The sequence below is a fragment of the Physeter macrocephalus genome, chromosome 11 (genome assembly GCF_002837175.3).
Source record: "Physeter macrocephalus isolate SW-GA chromosome 11, ASM283717v5, whole genome shotgun sequence".
Taxonomy (NCBI): Eukaryota; Metazoa; Chordata; class Mammalia; order Artiodactyla; family Physeteridae; genus Physeter; species Physeter macrocephalus.
In genome coordinates, this window is record NC_041224.1 from 94,943,403 (window position 1) to 94,958,995 (window position 15,593).

Genomic DNA, 15,593 nt, shown 5'->3' on the forward strand with positions numbered 1-15,593 from the left:
TACAGCCACTATGGAGAACAGTATGGAGGTTCCTTAAAAAACTACAAATAGAACTACCATACGACCCAGCAATCCCACTACTGGGCATATACCCTGAGAAAACCATAGTTCAAAAAGAGTCATGTACCACAACTTTCATTGCAGCTGTACTTACAATAGCCAGAACATGGAAGCAGCCTAACTGTCCATCGACAGATGAATGGATAAAGAAGATGTGGCACATATATACAATGGAATATTACTCAGCCATAAAAAGAAACGAAATTGAGTTATCTGTAGTGAGGTGGATGGACCCAGAGTCTGTCATACAGAGTGAAGTAAATCAGAAAGAGAAAAATACCGTATGCTAACACATATATATCGAAATTAAAAAAAAAAAAAAAAAAAAAAAAGGTTATGTAGAACCTAGGGGCAGGACAGGAATAAAGAATGCAGACGTAGAGAATGGACTTGAGGACATGGGGATGGGGAAGGGTAAGCTGAGATGCAGTGAGAGAGTGATATGGACTTATATATACTACCAAATGTAAAATAGATAGCTAGTGGGAAGCAGCCTCTTAGCACAGGGAGAGCATCTCGGTGCTTTGTAACCACCTAGAGGGGTGGGATAGGGAGAGTGGGAGGGAGATGCAAGAGGGAGGAGATATGGGGATATATGTATATGTATAGCTGATTCACTTTGTTATAAAGCAGAAACTAACACACCATTATAAACCAATTATACTCCAATAAAGATGTTTAAAAAAAAAAAAGACAACTTAAATGTCTAAATGGGCAAAGGACTTGAAAGGACAGTTCTCCAAAGTACAAACTGCAAATATGCACATGTAAAGATGCTCAACATCATTAGTCTTTAGGAAAACGCAAATCAAAACCACAATGGGCGGAGACTTCCCTGGTGGCACAGTGGTTAAGATCCGCCTGCCAATACAGGGGACATGGGTTCGAGCCCTGGTCCAATAAGATTCCACATGCCACAGAGCAACTAAGCCCATGCACCACAACTACTGAGCCTGCGCTCTACAGCCCACGAGCCACAACTACTGAGCCCACGTGCCTAGAGCCCATGTGCCACAACTACTGAAGCCCGCGCGCCTAGAGCCCGTGATCCACAACAAGAGAAGCCACTGCAGTGAGAAGCCCACGCACGGCAAGGAAGAGTAGCCCCCGCTCGCTGCAACTAGAGAAAGCCCGCGTGCAGCAATGAAGACCCAACACAGCCAAAAGTAAATTAATTAATTAATTTTAAAAACCACAATGAGATACCACTTCGCATCCACTAGTATGGCTATAATCAAAACAATTAAGGACATTAGGTTAAGTGAAAAAGTCACAAAAAGACAAATACTATATGATTCCACTTATATGAGGTACTTAAAACAATCAAATCCACAGAGACAGAAAGTAGAATGGTAGTTTTCACGGGGTGAAAGGAGGTAGGGGAATGGGGGGTTATTTAATGGGTATAGAGCTTCAGTTTTGCAAGATGAAAAGAGTTCTGGACATTCATTTTACATCTATGTAAATGTATATAACACTACTGAACTGTACACTTAAAAATGGTAAAGATGGTAAATTATACATTGTGTATTTTACCTCAATTAAAAAATTTTAATTTTTAAAAAAGACAAACAATAACAAGTATTGTTGAGGGTATTAGAGAAATTGGATTTTTCATAGTGGTTATGTAAAAATGGTGCAGTCACTTTGGCAAACAATTTGACAATTCCTCAAAAAGTTAAACACAGTTACCATTTGACCCAGCAATTTCACTCCAAGGTATATACCAAGAGAATGGAAAACATCACACAAAATCTCACAAGTAAATGCTCATGGCAGCAGTATTCTTAAGAGCAAAAAAGTGAAAGCAACTCAAATGTCCATCAACTGATGAATGCATAAACAAAATGTGGTATATCCATACAATGGAATATTATTCAGCCATAAAAAGGAATGAAATACCAATCAATACATGCTACATGAATGAATGATGAAAACATGGTAAGTGAAGCCAGACCAAAAAAGCCATATATTGTATAATTCCATTTATATGAAATGTCCAGAACAGGAAAATCTATAGACAGAAAGTAGATTAGTGGTTTCCAGGGCTGAGGGAGGGAGGAATAGGGTTTGTAGTCACTGCTAACAGGTATGTGGTTTCTTTTTGGAGTGAAAATTTCTGAAATTGGATAGTCATGATGGCTGCACAGCCTTATGTATGTATACTAAAAAACACTGAATTACACAATTTAGTAAATTTTATGTTATGTGAATTCTATCTTAATAAAAAAATAAATATATGCTTGATGACAGAAACCAGATATTCACATAGTCTCCAAGTATCTTCCTCAAAATATTTAGTAATTACAAAGGGAAAAATAGTAAGTTTACATTAGAGAATCCTGGCAGACACCAACTTAGCTAAATGATAAAGGTCAACATCACCAGTAAAATACCAACATCATGTACACCCTGATATGATGCACTGAGGAGGGCACTTTCATTTCTGTGGTATGCTTCCCCAAAATGCAAAATCTTACTCTAATCATGAGAAAACAGCAGATAAACCCAAATTGAGGGAAATTATACAAAATAACTGCCCAGCACTATTCAAAAGTGTCAAGGTCATGAAAGACTGAGAAACTGTTGCCAGATCTACAGAGACATGACAACTAAATCCACTGTATGATCCTGGACTGGATACTGGAAGAGGAAAAGGATATTAGTGGGAAAACTGGTGAAATCCTAATAAATTCTGTACGTTAATTAACAGCACTGTACCAAGGTTAATTTCTTAGTTCGATAAACATTCTATGCTATGTATGATATTAACAAAAAATGAAGAAGGGTGAAAGATATAGGAGAATTCTCTTTACTATTTTTGCAGCTCTTCTGTAAGCGTAAATTTTCTCAAAAATTTTTTAAAACAACTGTTCAGAAATGCTTCATGACATTAACATATTTAATAGAAGGACTGAGAGATGAAATTTAGCAAACTTCACAGAAAAGGAGAATAAAATTCTAGACTTACAGGCACTTGTCTTTGATGTGACAGAAGCCATCCTTCATCTGAGAACAAATAAGCTTATAAACTAAATACTTTTCCTAAAGCATGGTACCACAAAGCCTTAACCATTTTACCCCAAAAAGATAATTAACAAAAGGGAAGAGAACAAAAGAATGAAATGTTCTATAAAAGATGTGAGCTCTTTCAGCTTGTCCTAAGAAAATATATGCTGAGCATTTATGACTCTATCTCCAGTCCTACCTCATGTTCTAATTTCTGACCCTGTTTACCTTACATCAAAATAAAATCTGTTTTATATTAGCCTCATATACTCAGAAAGAGATAATCAAATCCACTGGTTCTCAAAGTGCAGTCCTGGACCGTTGTCTCTAGAAAGCCATTTTAGACATGCAAATTCTATACCCACTTCAAAACTTCTTAATCAGAAACTGGTGGTGGAGCCCTGCAAAGGAATTTTAACAAGCCTCCCAGGTAGTTCTGATATAGGCTAAAGTTTGAGAACCACCAATCTTATCCAATTCTCTCACCGTAGAAGTGATCTGCTTAAAGGTACAAGGTTTCTTAGAAGCGGCCACACCTAAAACACAGGCTTCCAACCCCCAGTCCAACGCATTTATGACTTAGCCCACCCTGTCCCACCACAGGTCCTAGTTCATTACAACACTGCCTCAATTATCCCATCTCCCTTTACCTACCATCATTTTCTGTTCTAGTTCAATCAACTTTTCATCATGTGGTAGGGTTTTATTTTGTCTTGCATAAAATTTGTCACTTTAAATGAAGTACACTTTAAATGAAGTAAATGAAGTACAACACTCCCGATAGGCAATAGAAGCCAAAATAATTCGATGCTTAATTCCTTAAACTGATGGAACTATTATTTTAAATAGAATTAGTAAGTGTTTCTCACGTATCTTCTCTACTCCATCACTTGTCTCCTTTACATAATTAAAGGAAATATTCAGCACATGAATGCAATCAATTAATGGTGATTTTCCTACCCTGACATCGAGTCATTCAAATGCTATATGTCCCACAACTCAACTTCTTCTGGTATATTGTGCATAAATATGTAAAGGTGAGCATGACACCATAAAGTAGAAGTAAGCTCAAAAATAAATTCAATAAGCTGAGAGGAAGAAAAAGGGAAGCAGAGTGAAGATTAAGTCAATCCCCTCCTTCACAAATCGAAACCAAGAGTAAAATTAACCCAAGGAAGTTATCTGTTATACATTTAAAGAATAAAATTTCAGTTAAACATAAATTAGATGATAAAATAATTTGTTTGAGCTAAAGAGACCCTTGATAACCTTAGCTTATGAGAACTTAAAAACATATTTTTAAATATGAAAAATTTGAATAAGCTAGTAATTAAATTCTTACCATGCCTGGTGTGGTACCTTCATCACTGTCTCCATCCTGGCTGCTTTCTGTATCAGCACTGAGAATCACTGCATCTGAAGTGCTCTTGTATTGCCACTTGTTACTTTCAGCATGAACATCTAAGGATGATTTTTGCAGAGTGGATTCTGCCTTGGAAGATGTGGCTTCCATCTTTGGGGTTAAAATCTTTCTGCAAGTTTTCTTTATTTCAGCCTTCTTACATTTCTTACATGCCACTTCATTGTTAGAATTCTTATCTAATAGGGATTTGGGGCGCTTAAGTTGATCTGGCTTGTAGGTACTGAGTGAAAAGGGAACAAGATACACCATAGGTGTTTTTCCTAAAACTGTAGTCTGTAGCGGTCTCAGAGACACATAAGCGATGTTTTGGTTTTCCTTATATTCATTCACCTATTCAGGTCAATAAAGGAAAACAGAGTATTAAAATTCCAGGTTTTAAGCCTTTTCTTACAGATCTGAGTAAATAAATCTAATTCCTATTTCATAATAACAACATTAAGCCAAACTGATAGCCTGTAAGGAAACCTTTTTCTCTCCAAAATCTAGATACCTAATTCATTAACCTGAATAGAATTATTTATTATACTGGACACATTTCTTACCCATGAGTCTGCCAGACCAATAATAAAAATGACGACAATTTGTAACTGAGGAGACTGAGTAACTGGAATTGTTTCAAGAGTGGGAAACTGACCATAAAGACTGCAAAAGCAAAGGCAGGCTTCCGGATCCCAGCCAGACACTATTTTGGGGGTTATTAATAAGCATCTTCCTCAATGCTGAAGGTCTACTTTCCAGAGGAAAACCAAGACAGGCATCCCCGCTTATCTTTTAAAGCAACACCCCCAAAAACCCGTTAAACTGAGAGATGCCCCAAGGAGCAGGAAAGTTTTGGAGTCAGGAAGTGCCGGGTGGCAAGTCCTCCCATCCTCCTCGGCCTATGCCCGGCACACCCCTCACGAAGACTGAGGCAGGAACACACCCGAAAGGGACAAGCCTTTTCTCCCATTCACCTGGAGTCGCTGTCTCGAGCCCACCTTCTCCTCGGCCTCCGCGCGCGACCCAGACATCCTCCCTCCGCTTAGCAGCAGGCGTCTTCCCGCCAAGATTGCGGCGGGAGGCGGGGATGGGTGGAGGTGGGAGGGGCGGGGAGGGGTCCAGGGCGGGGGAGGCCAGGGCGGCGCAGGAGGGCTCCGATCCCAGCCGGCGGGAGGGGGAGGGGGAACAGGGCGTTACATTAGTCTCTTAAAGAGGCAAGGTTGCCAGCCTCGCCCCAAACTCAAATTCCTCAGAGAAGCGAAGGGACCGAATCGACGTTTTTACCTTGGATCCCGGTGATTTTGATGCTGCTGATACCAGTATCTCACTTTGAATAACACCTGCGCCTCTCCTAAGGAAAAACCACCTTGCCTAGCAACGTGAGCCTGGAGAAGATTCAGGAGCACTTAAATGCCATATGAAATAGAGAGGAAATGAAATCAATATATATGCAGCCTTTACCTCAGCCCCTAGTTCTTTGTAATCCCACCACCAGAAAATTTGCCCAATGGCCACCGTATTTTCTGCCTAGGAAGAGAAACATTTTGATTTTTTTTTCAAGAGCTTTTAACTTAAGCTGGTTTAAACTTCACCCACCAGTTAACTAAGTTGGTTTAAATTTCACCCACCAGTTAACTAAGATTTAGTGACCTTACAAAGCCCAAAGACTGGGGAAAAGTTTTAAATAACTTTTGTATCACAAAGCATCATAAATAAGATTTCAGGGCACTATATTTCTTATAGTCACTGCCATATTAAACCTTTTTTTTTTTCCTATATTCTGGGTTGCCGCGAGCAGAAACAATTGCCTTCCTGTCAGATTTACTCCCTCTGGATAGCATAGTTTTGGAGCTGATGAATTTATAACAAATTTCTATCTACTCTTTTACAGTCCTTTTCTTTATAGCTCAAAACTGCTCCCTTGGTTGGTTACTTGATTTATCCACTGTTCCTTGATCGAGACTTGCCCAATTTTATTTCTTCTCCCAGCTGAGGCCCAATTTTAGGATACAAGTGAAATAATTTGAGAACTAATCCTATTAACAGCACCTTTAAAGCCCTTCAGGAACTTGCACACTCCTCGACTCAAAAATTACTGATAAAATCAAACTTTTCATAGTGTCTGATATATACCTTGCTATTTCTGGACTTCAAGACTTTGCTCAGGCTGTCCCTTCTCTCCCCACCACAGCAATTATAAAATCCTTTCTACAGTGACTGTGTTCTGACTACCAATTAGCCTATGTTTTTTACACAACCCAACTAGTAAATTGGGATTATTTCAGTTACTCTTCTGTAAGCCCTTGAAGACTTACTAAATGAAATTCAAGTTCCTGGAGGAAACAAGCCTTTCAACAATATTCCATACTCCTTAGAGAAAGCTAAGCGCGGTGCTTAATAATTACTTATGGACTTTTATATACAAATATTCCAGCCAGGAATATGTTTTAATAGGCAGTCTCCAGAAACGGAAAGAACTGGAAAGCGTAAGAGTGTTCGGATTTCAGGCACTGTTCTAAGCCGCTTGGGGGATTTTTTTTTTTCTTGCCACTGGCCTAAATTACCGCCCTTTGCCCTCACGTGACCAAAAAATACCTCACCACAACCCGCTCAGCCTCATCAACTGAGCTAATCAGGTGCTATTAACAGGATTTCTATTCCGATTAAACTCTAATTCTGAGCTTTCAACAATCTGGACAAACCGCCCTTCACTATCTCCTCAGTTTCTTATGCCTCACTACCCGATATTCCTCGGTTTCAAACCAACCCTAACGAGCGAAACCTTTCATTCAGCCTTTCCTCGCCGCAGGGTCTCAACAGCAAAGCCCAGCGGAAACAACTTCCCGCCAGAAAGGGCATCCAAATACTGCGAGACTGAGGAGGCCAGGGCGGCCTATGAACATGCGCAGTAACAGACTCGACGTTCTAGCCGTAGGCGCCCAGACGTCCTCCACAATCCCACAATCCTCTGATCGCATATTTCCGGTTTTTCTAGCTCAGCCGTAAGTGGTGTTTGTATCAGCGGCGCAGCAGTGTACAGTGGCCTTAGTGGAAGAGGTTTTTTCTGTTCGTTGACGTTGTTCTGTTCTGTTCAGTTTGGAATCAGTCAAGTTTTGGGAGTCACTGCCGCTGCCGTCAACATGTCGGTCCCAAGCTCACTCATGAAACAACCGCCCATTCAGTCTACGGCTGGGGCCGTCCCGGTTCGCAATGAGAAAGGTACTGTGCTGAGCGGCTTTCCAGTCGGATCTTACCTCTTTCCCCAGCATATTCCAAACCTACCCCGGGCCCACCACCTCAACCCCAGCGACCCTTACGACCTTGCCCCCTATTTCTTCGACTTTCCCTATCAAACTCGCATCCAGTCGCGTTGCTTACGGGAAAAAAAAAGCTACTTCCGTCTCATCCTGTTACTAGAGCCTGTGTGCTCTCTCCTACAGCAAGCACCCTGTTGCCTTGGCCTCCATCAATAAGTTAGACTAATAAATGTAGTGAATGCCTGCAGTTTGCAAGGGGTTGTGTGGGATACAATCCCTCTTTTGTTATCCATAGTCTGTTTATGATGCTTTTATAACTCTTATCGTTGTTAATTACATGTCCATTTCCCTCTACTACATCATAGGCTCATAACCTCCTTGAGGCAGGAACTCTGTCTTATTAAACTTTTTATCCCTTCAAGCAACGCAGTGCCTGTATTTGTTAAATTGAATACAAAATGGTGTAAGACAGTGGTGTAAGGAACTCATAGTCTACTAGATGTGAGACATGCAGAAAGGCACATTCTAAGCAGGTGTACGGTCTTTTGCACCTGTAATACCTGTCACATAGGTGATACAAACGAAGTACTTAGGGAGGGCAGAGAAGGAATAATCTCTTCAGATTGGGGTATTTAACTTGATCTTTAAAGGATGGGTGCAGATGGATGAAGGAAAACTGTACCTGTTTGGGAAGTCAGACTGAAAGTTAGCGTTTTTTCAGTAAAGTATTTGAAAAATAATGTCAATTCTTTTTTTAAAAAATATACGGTACCTATCCTTGTGCAACCTGCCTTTTTTTTTTAGACTCAACATGTTTTGTTTTTAATTTTTATTTATTTATTTATATTTTTGGCTGCCGTGGGTCTTTGTTGCTGCGCGCGGGCTATTCGTGAGGTTCCTGGGCTTCTCATTGTGGTGGCTTCTCTTGTTGCAGAGCACGGGCTCTAGGCGCGCGGGCTCTAGAGCGTAGGCTCATTGGTTTTGGCACACGGGCTTAGTTGCTCCGTGGCATGTGGGATCTTCCCGGACCAGGGCTCGAACCCGTGTCCCCTGCACTGGCAGGCGGATTCTTAACCACTGTGCCACCAGCGAAGTCCTCAACATGCTTTTTGAGAAGTATTCTTTGAATACATGAAGATCTTATTCATTCATTTTAACTGCTTATGAGTTCCATTATATAATTAAACCACAGTTTGCTCCCTGCTGAGGGACAGTGTTGTTTTGTTACTTTTTCTCCTGTTACAAACAGTGCTTAAACATGTCTCTTTAGTGCACTTGTGTAAGAATTTCTCTAGGGTAGGGTGAACCTACATTGACACATCATTATCACCCAAAGTCGGTAGTTTGCATTAAAGTTCACTCTGGTGTTGTACATTCTGTAGATTTGGACAGATGTGTAGGGACATTTATCCATCATTATGGTATCACACAGTATTTTTACTATGCATTTAAGGTTCCTTCGTATCTTTTCATGGCTTGATACCTCTTTTTTTTATTAATTGCTGAGTAATATTCCATCATCTGGATGTACCACAGTCTAATTTACCCATTCACCTGGTAAAGGACATCTTGGTTGCTTACAAGTTTTTGCAGTTATGAACAAAGCTGCAGTAAATATCCGTGTGCAGGTTTTTGTGTGGACATAAGTTTTCAACTCCTTTGGCTAAATACCAAGGAGTACGATTGTTGAATCATATAGTAAGAGTATGCTTAGTTTTGTAAGAAACCATCAAACTATCTTCCAAAGTGGTTGTGCCATTTTGCATTCCCACCAGCAGTGAATTAGAATTCCTGTTGCTCCACATTCTCACCAGCATTTGGTATTGTCAGAACTCTGGATCTTAGCCAGCCTAATATGTGTGTAGTGGTATCTCATTGTTTTTTTAATTTGCATTTCCCTGACGACATATAATGTGGAGCATCTTTTCACATGCTTATTTGCCATCTTTATATCTTCTTTGCTGAGGTGTCTGTTAAAGTCTTTTACCTCACCTTGTTCTTCAGAATTGTCTTGGCTCTTTTTGACCTCCTGTTCTTCCATATGATTTTAAAATCAGCCTGGGAACAGCTTTTAATGAAATTGCATTAAAATTATAGATCACACATTTATCGATCAACTCGGGCACAGCTGCCACCTTCTCATCCTTGAACATGATATATTTCTCCGTTTATTTTGATCTTCTATATCTTTAAATATAATTATATATTTTTCCTCCTAAAGGCCTACATCATTTGTTGATTTATTCCTCAGTATCTTACAGATTAGTTCCTATTGTAAATAGTATTTTTAAACTGTATTATCTAATTATAGGTAGGCAATGTACAGGCACATTTATTTTTATCTAACATTTATCCAGCATTCTTCTTGAAATTTTTTTAGCTTATCTGTTGGTTATCTTGTATTTTCTACATAAGTAATCATATAGTCTGTAAATTGTGGCGGTTTCTTCCTTTTCAATTCTTACCTTTTATCTCCTTTTCTTATTGCGCTAATTAAAACCATAATATAATGTTGATTAGAAGATATGATAGGGACAACCTAATGATGCCCACTGTTTTTTAAAGGAATGCTTCTAATGTTTTATCATTAAATATAATGTTTGCTGTATCTATTGTTAGATTATGTGACTTTAAATGTATAAACTTTATTTTTTTAATTTTTATTTTGTTGTGATTTCATTCTTTTTTTAATATTTTTTTTTAATTTTTTTATTTTATTTATTTTTTTGGCTGCGTCAGGTCTTAGTTGCGACACGTGGGCTCTCGTTGAGGCACACAAGCACAGTAGTTGTGGTGTGCGGGCTTAGTTGCCCTGTGGCATGTGGGATCTTAGTTCCCCAATCAGGGATCGAACACGTGTCCCCTGCATTGGAAGGTGGATTCTTTACCACTGGACCACCAGGGAAGTCCCATATATATATAAACTTTAAATAGTATATTACTTTTTCCCCTGTTAATTTTCTAAGGTTAAGCCATGCTTGTAGTCCTGGGCTAAATCCTCTTATGTCACTATAGCTTAGAGGGGTTTTTTGGTTAGTTTTTACATTGCCTGAATACATTTGCTATTATGTTATTTAGTATTTTTGTATATGTTCGTAAGTGAAATCCACCTAAAATTTTCCCTTGAATTGTACAGTTTGGTTATCAGGGTTATATTCATCTTATAAAATATGTTGGTTAGTTTTTACTGATTTTCTGTTCACTGGAATTGTTGGTATTTGTAAAAGACAGATAATCTACTCTTGCAGGTTTGATAGCACATAAGCTAAAAGAAAAGAAGGTAGAAATAAAGATTAGAAGATTGCGTTATATGGTAATTTATAAAGGCTGCCACAGAAAAGTCTCGAACTAAAAGAATGAGCAGTATTTTAATTTTATATTCCCACTTAAGTCATCCTTACCATGTGCTGGGCACTATTACAAATAATTCACTTAAGCACATAGTTCAGGTGGAATAGCATGAATTTGTGTTGGAGGTAGTCTCCCTATTTGGGGGGACTTTTTCTGTTGTTTCACTGCCCACCTTCCTCCACTTCATTGTACCCAAGCTAAGCCTCATTATCATTAATGTTGGTGTTCACAAGAATGCCTTCGCATGACTTGGCCTTTGTAGGAAAACAGCATTAGATGAATAGATGGTTGGGTAATGGCTCTCTTCTTCTCCTGCTTAGACTCTGGTTTGCCAGGAATACAGGGCTCTACCTGGAAAGGCCAAGGGTTGAAGGACATTGGGAAAGAGGCTACTGAAACATAAGTTATCTTTCTCACCCAGGTGAGATTTCGATGGAAAAAGTGAAGGTAAAACGTTATGTGTCGGGAAAGAGGCCAGACTATGCCCCTATGGAGTCCTCAGATGAGGAGGATGAAGAGTTTCAGTTCATTAAGAAAGCCAAAGAACAAGAAGCAGAGCCTGAGGAACAGGAGGAGGATTCATCTAGCGACCCTCGGCTACGGCGTTTGCAGAACCGTATTAGTGAAGATGTGGAGGAGAGGTAATGACTAGGGTTATGTTTCCCTGGACGTGAACCCCTACAGGTTAATTAATAGGAACAACAGCAGTAATAGCTAATACTTGAATAGTACTTAACTACGTGCCAGGCACTGTTCCAGGTATATTACATTTACTAATTCTTGTAATCCACATAATAACCTTATGAGGTAGGTACTGTTATCCCCATTTTTACAAGTGAGCAAACAGGCACAGTGGGGTTAGGAAAATAACTCATTAAGGTGATGGAAAACACAGACCGTTGGTTGGTTTGTTGAGGAGTCTTTTTAGCACAAAGATATTTTATAAAATTTGAGAAATTTGATTTTATCCATGCATTTATTCTAAAGGCCAATGAGGAGAGATGACACTGATGAAGTAGGAAGAAAGGACTGATGTCGAAAAGGGAGCCTCCCAATGAGGGGTTTTGTGTATTGTGTATTGACTGAGACATTACCTTACAGAGGAGGCCAGAGGCCCCAAACTTTCACAGTTCATGTTGTCTCAGGAGTTTTTTCACAGAGCCCTGGGCCCAAACAATTCTATTTATTTTATTAAGTAGTTAGATCCAAATGATTTAATAAATATTTATGTCCTAGCAACTTAGCCACTTGAAAAATATAATATGTATAAAAGAAAAAACATTTTTACATAACCACAGTTACTTACTACTGGGGTTTGCGTGGCTCTTGGGCACTGACAACTTCTCAAACCTTAGAGTCACATTGGCACTGTCACTCATTTCCTGTTGCATATTGACTTTCATGCAGTACTTGCTTTTTATCACAGCAGCCCCCAAATCCCAGTTTTTCTAAGATATATCATTGAAAGGAAACATAGTGTGATCTACTGTTGAAATTGTGAACTACCTTGAGCTTTAAAATATCTCCCAGTGCACCCATCTACGTTTGTTGCAGTGCCCCAGGGTGCCTCAGCATACATGTAATGTTTTGGGTCCAACTTGACTATTTGTTCTAACACTTTGAGTTAGTTTCTTTAATCTGCCCCTCGGTTTCCTTATCTCAAGACTTCAGTACTAATAAAAGCAAACATAATGTCCAGGTGCCCTGTGACTAAGGAAATGTGGTTGATGCCCCTTCGTTTTTGTGAGGTTGCTGTTACACTTGGACACTGTCTTTCAGATTGGCTCGACATCGGAAAATAGTGGAACCTGAAGTGGTTGGAGAAAGTGACTCCGAAGTGGAAGGAGATGCTTGGCGCATGGAACGAGAAGATAGCAGTGAAGAAGAAGAGGAAGAGATTGATGATGAGGTATAATTTCGGAAAGTGGGAAGTTCTTTCTGGGTACAAGAAAAAGTTAGGGCTTGTGCTCCTTTGATGAGGCCTAAAGGCGCAAGATATCTGCTTTTGGCAGAAGTCTGATCCAGTGTTCCCTGCTTATTGGGGATAGGATTGAAATAGAATGGTACTAAACATAAAATAGATAGCTAGTGGGAAGCATCCGCATAGCACAGGGAGATCACCTCGGTGCTTTGTGACCACCTAGAGGGGTGGGATAGGGAGGGTGGGAGGGAGGGAGATGCAAGAGGGAAGAGATATGGGGACATATGTATATGTATAACTAATTCACTTTGTTATAAAGAAGAAACTAACACCATTGTAAAGCAATTATACTGTAATTAAGATTTTTTAAAAAAAAGAAATAGAATGGTACTAAGTTGCATTTACTCATATCAGAATTTGTTGAGGTTAAAATAAAAAGACATCTCAGAGCACAGGCCAATTAGCTGACTGGCTTGGACATGTAACTTGACAGGAAATAGAACGGCGCCGTGGCATGATGCGTCAACGAGCTCAGGAGAGAAAAAATGAAGAGCTGGAAGTCATGGAGGTGGAAGATGAGGGACGTTCTGGAGAGGAGTCAGAATCAGAGTCTGAGTATGAAGAGTACACAGACAGTGAAGATGAGATGGAGCCTCGCCTTAAGCCAGTTTTCATTCGGAAGTAAGTATCTCACAAACCAGGCCTGAATCCTGGAAATAACTACAGCTTTCCAGGTCTGAAAATGAAAGCCTCTTTTCTCTCTCACGCTCTTCTGAAATGTAAGCACCAAGGAAAAGTCTTCTGCCCAGTGCCCCACCTCGGCAGGGTATTTGCTGAGGAATATCTTGTTAGCAGGGAGACTGAGTTTGTTTTCACATCTCCTTTTCCACTTAAAGAAAACATACCTGCCAAGGACTTATATTCTTTTAAACACAAAATCAAGCTTGAAGAGCAAATTCCTATTCCTTTCCTAATGGCTAGAAATCCTACAGTCCAGCAGGTTTCTTGCTATTCAGGCAATTCTCAAAGATGAATGGAATTTTGATGCTCTGAAAACCGGGAATGACTCCCATTTTTGCCTCTTTGCAAATAATAGAGCCAGAGATTATTGGGCTTTGTCTAGTTTGGATGGGACTTAATTTAGGGGAACAAAGACCTCCACTCTAAGGGCTTTGGGTAATTAACAGGACCTCTGTGCTGCAGGAAGGACCGGGTAACAGTTCAGGAACGTGAGGCTGAAGCATTGAAACAGAAGGAGCTGGAGCAGGAGGCCAAACGCATGGCTGAGGAGAGGCGCAAGTACACACTCAAGGTACTGGGGGTAGCTGTGAGGATTGAGTGCAAGGAGTTGTGTGCTTAGGTCTGTCTGAGGAGAGTAAGGAAGTCCAACAGTTGAACTGTTCTCCCTATCCAGATTGTAGAAGAGGAGACCAAGAAAGAGCTGGAGGAGAACAAGCGGTCCCTGGCTGCACTGGAGGCACTCAATACTGACGATGAAAATGATGAGGAAGAATATGAGGCGTGGAAAGTTCGGGAGCTAAAGAGAATCAAGAGGGACAGAGAAGATCGAGAAGCGTGAGTAATAGGATGGGCCTAGAGTTTAATACCACTGATGGGACAGGTTCCTAGTAGGGTAGCTCTGAGGGTCCACACCTACTATGAGTTCCATTCTAGCTTCCTTTAGGGTTCCTGCAACTGGCTGGGTTCCCCATACATTGGAATGAGGCTTTTACGATAAAATCAGGGAAAAGAAACACATTTTGTCCATGTTTCTCCACGATAGAGGGCCAGCTGATACCCCCTTTAGTAGTTTCCTAGTAGACACACACAAGTTACTCACTGTAATCAGTTATCTGTTGTTGCATAACAACCCAACCCAAAAGTAAGTGACTTGAAACAATTATTTCTCATAATTTTGGAGGTTGGCTATGCAGTTCCTCTGCTGATTTCACCTGGGTTCTCTTATGCAGTTGCATCCAGCTGGAAGATTGACTGGGCTTCACTCATGTGTCTGGTAGTTGGCACTGTCAGTTACAATGCCTCACTTCTTCTTCAGTAGGCTAGACTAGTTTCCTTACATAATGGTCTCAGGGCAGCATTCTAAGAGGGCAAAGGTGGAAGCTGGCAAGGTCTTTTGAAGCTCACATGTCATTTCTGCAAAGGGACATGCATACTGTGAGGGGAAGAATTTGTGGCATTTAAATAATCTACCACAGTCACTGTGTTAGAGCAGAGTCATTTCTGAGCTGCATCACCCATTCCTAAAAATTACTAGGAATGAGAGAGGGTAATCCCAGATTATAATCCTCAATAGAAGACTCTGTCCTCAGCCTGCAGTTTCTAAGGTTTTTATCCTGGACTTCAAGGAGTCCATGTACCCTTTAACATTGTATGAAAAATTATGTGTTTATTTGCATTTTTTGAAGAAAAGGGATCTGTGACTCTCCACCCCAAAAAAAAGGGTTAAAATCACGCAGTTTAATTAATGAGGGTGATCCTTGGTTTGTGACATATAAGCACATTACTAAAGAAATACCAGGGCTTCCCTGGTGGCGCAGTGGTTGAGAGTCCGCCTGCCGATGCAGGGGACACG

General features: G+C 40.2%; 2 protein-coding genes across 6 annotated transcripts in view; one reads left to right on the forward strand and one right to left on the reverse strand.

Annotated features, from left to right (window-relative positions):
* The window catches only part of WDR76 (WD repeat domain 76), a 66,238-nt gene extending 58,888 nt beyond the window's left edge, over positions 1-7,350 (reverse strand). For 2 of the 5 annotated variants that reach the window (XM_024115597.3, XM_024115590.3), the window contains exons 1-2: positions 5,446-5,749; positions 4,412-4,822 (exon numbers count right to left, since the gene is read on the reverse strand). In XM_024115597.3, the coding sequence (XP_023971365.1) occupies positions 4,412-4,822; positions 5,446-5,502 (468 nt within the window). In that variant the 5' untranslated portion in view covers positions 5,503-5,749. The other 3 variants (XM_024115619.3, XM_024115615.3, XM_024115605.2) reach the window with 3 other exon arrangements.
* Positions 7,351-7,437: 87 nt separating this feature from the next.
* Positions 7,438-15,593, forward strand: part of MFAP1 (microfibril associated protein 1) — a 13,127-nt gene continuing 4,971 nt past the window's right edge. Inside the window, exons 1-6 of the mRNA XM_007114223.2 lie at positions 7,438-7,690; positions 11,501-11,720; positions 12,859-12,988; positions 13,494-13,681; positions 14,204-14,312; positions 14,415-14,575. Of these exons, the coding sequence (XP_007114285.1) occupies positions 7,612-7,690; positions 11,501-11,720; positions 12,859-12,988; positions 13,494-13,681; positions 14,204-14,312; positions 14,415-14,575 (887 nt within the window). The 5' untranslated portion in view covers positions 7,438-7,611. The remainder of the gene's footprint in view (positions 7,691-11,500; positions 11,721-12,858; positions 12,989-13,493; positions 13,682-14,203; positions 14,313-14,414; positions 14,576-15,593) is intronic.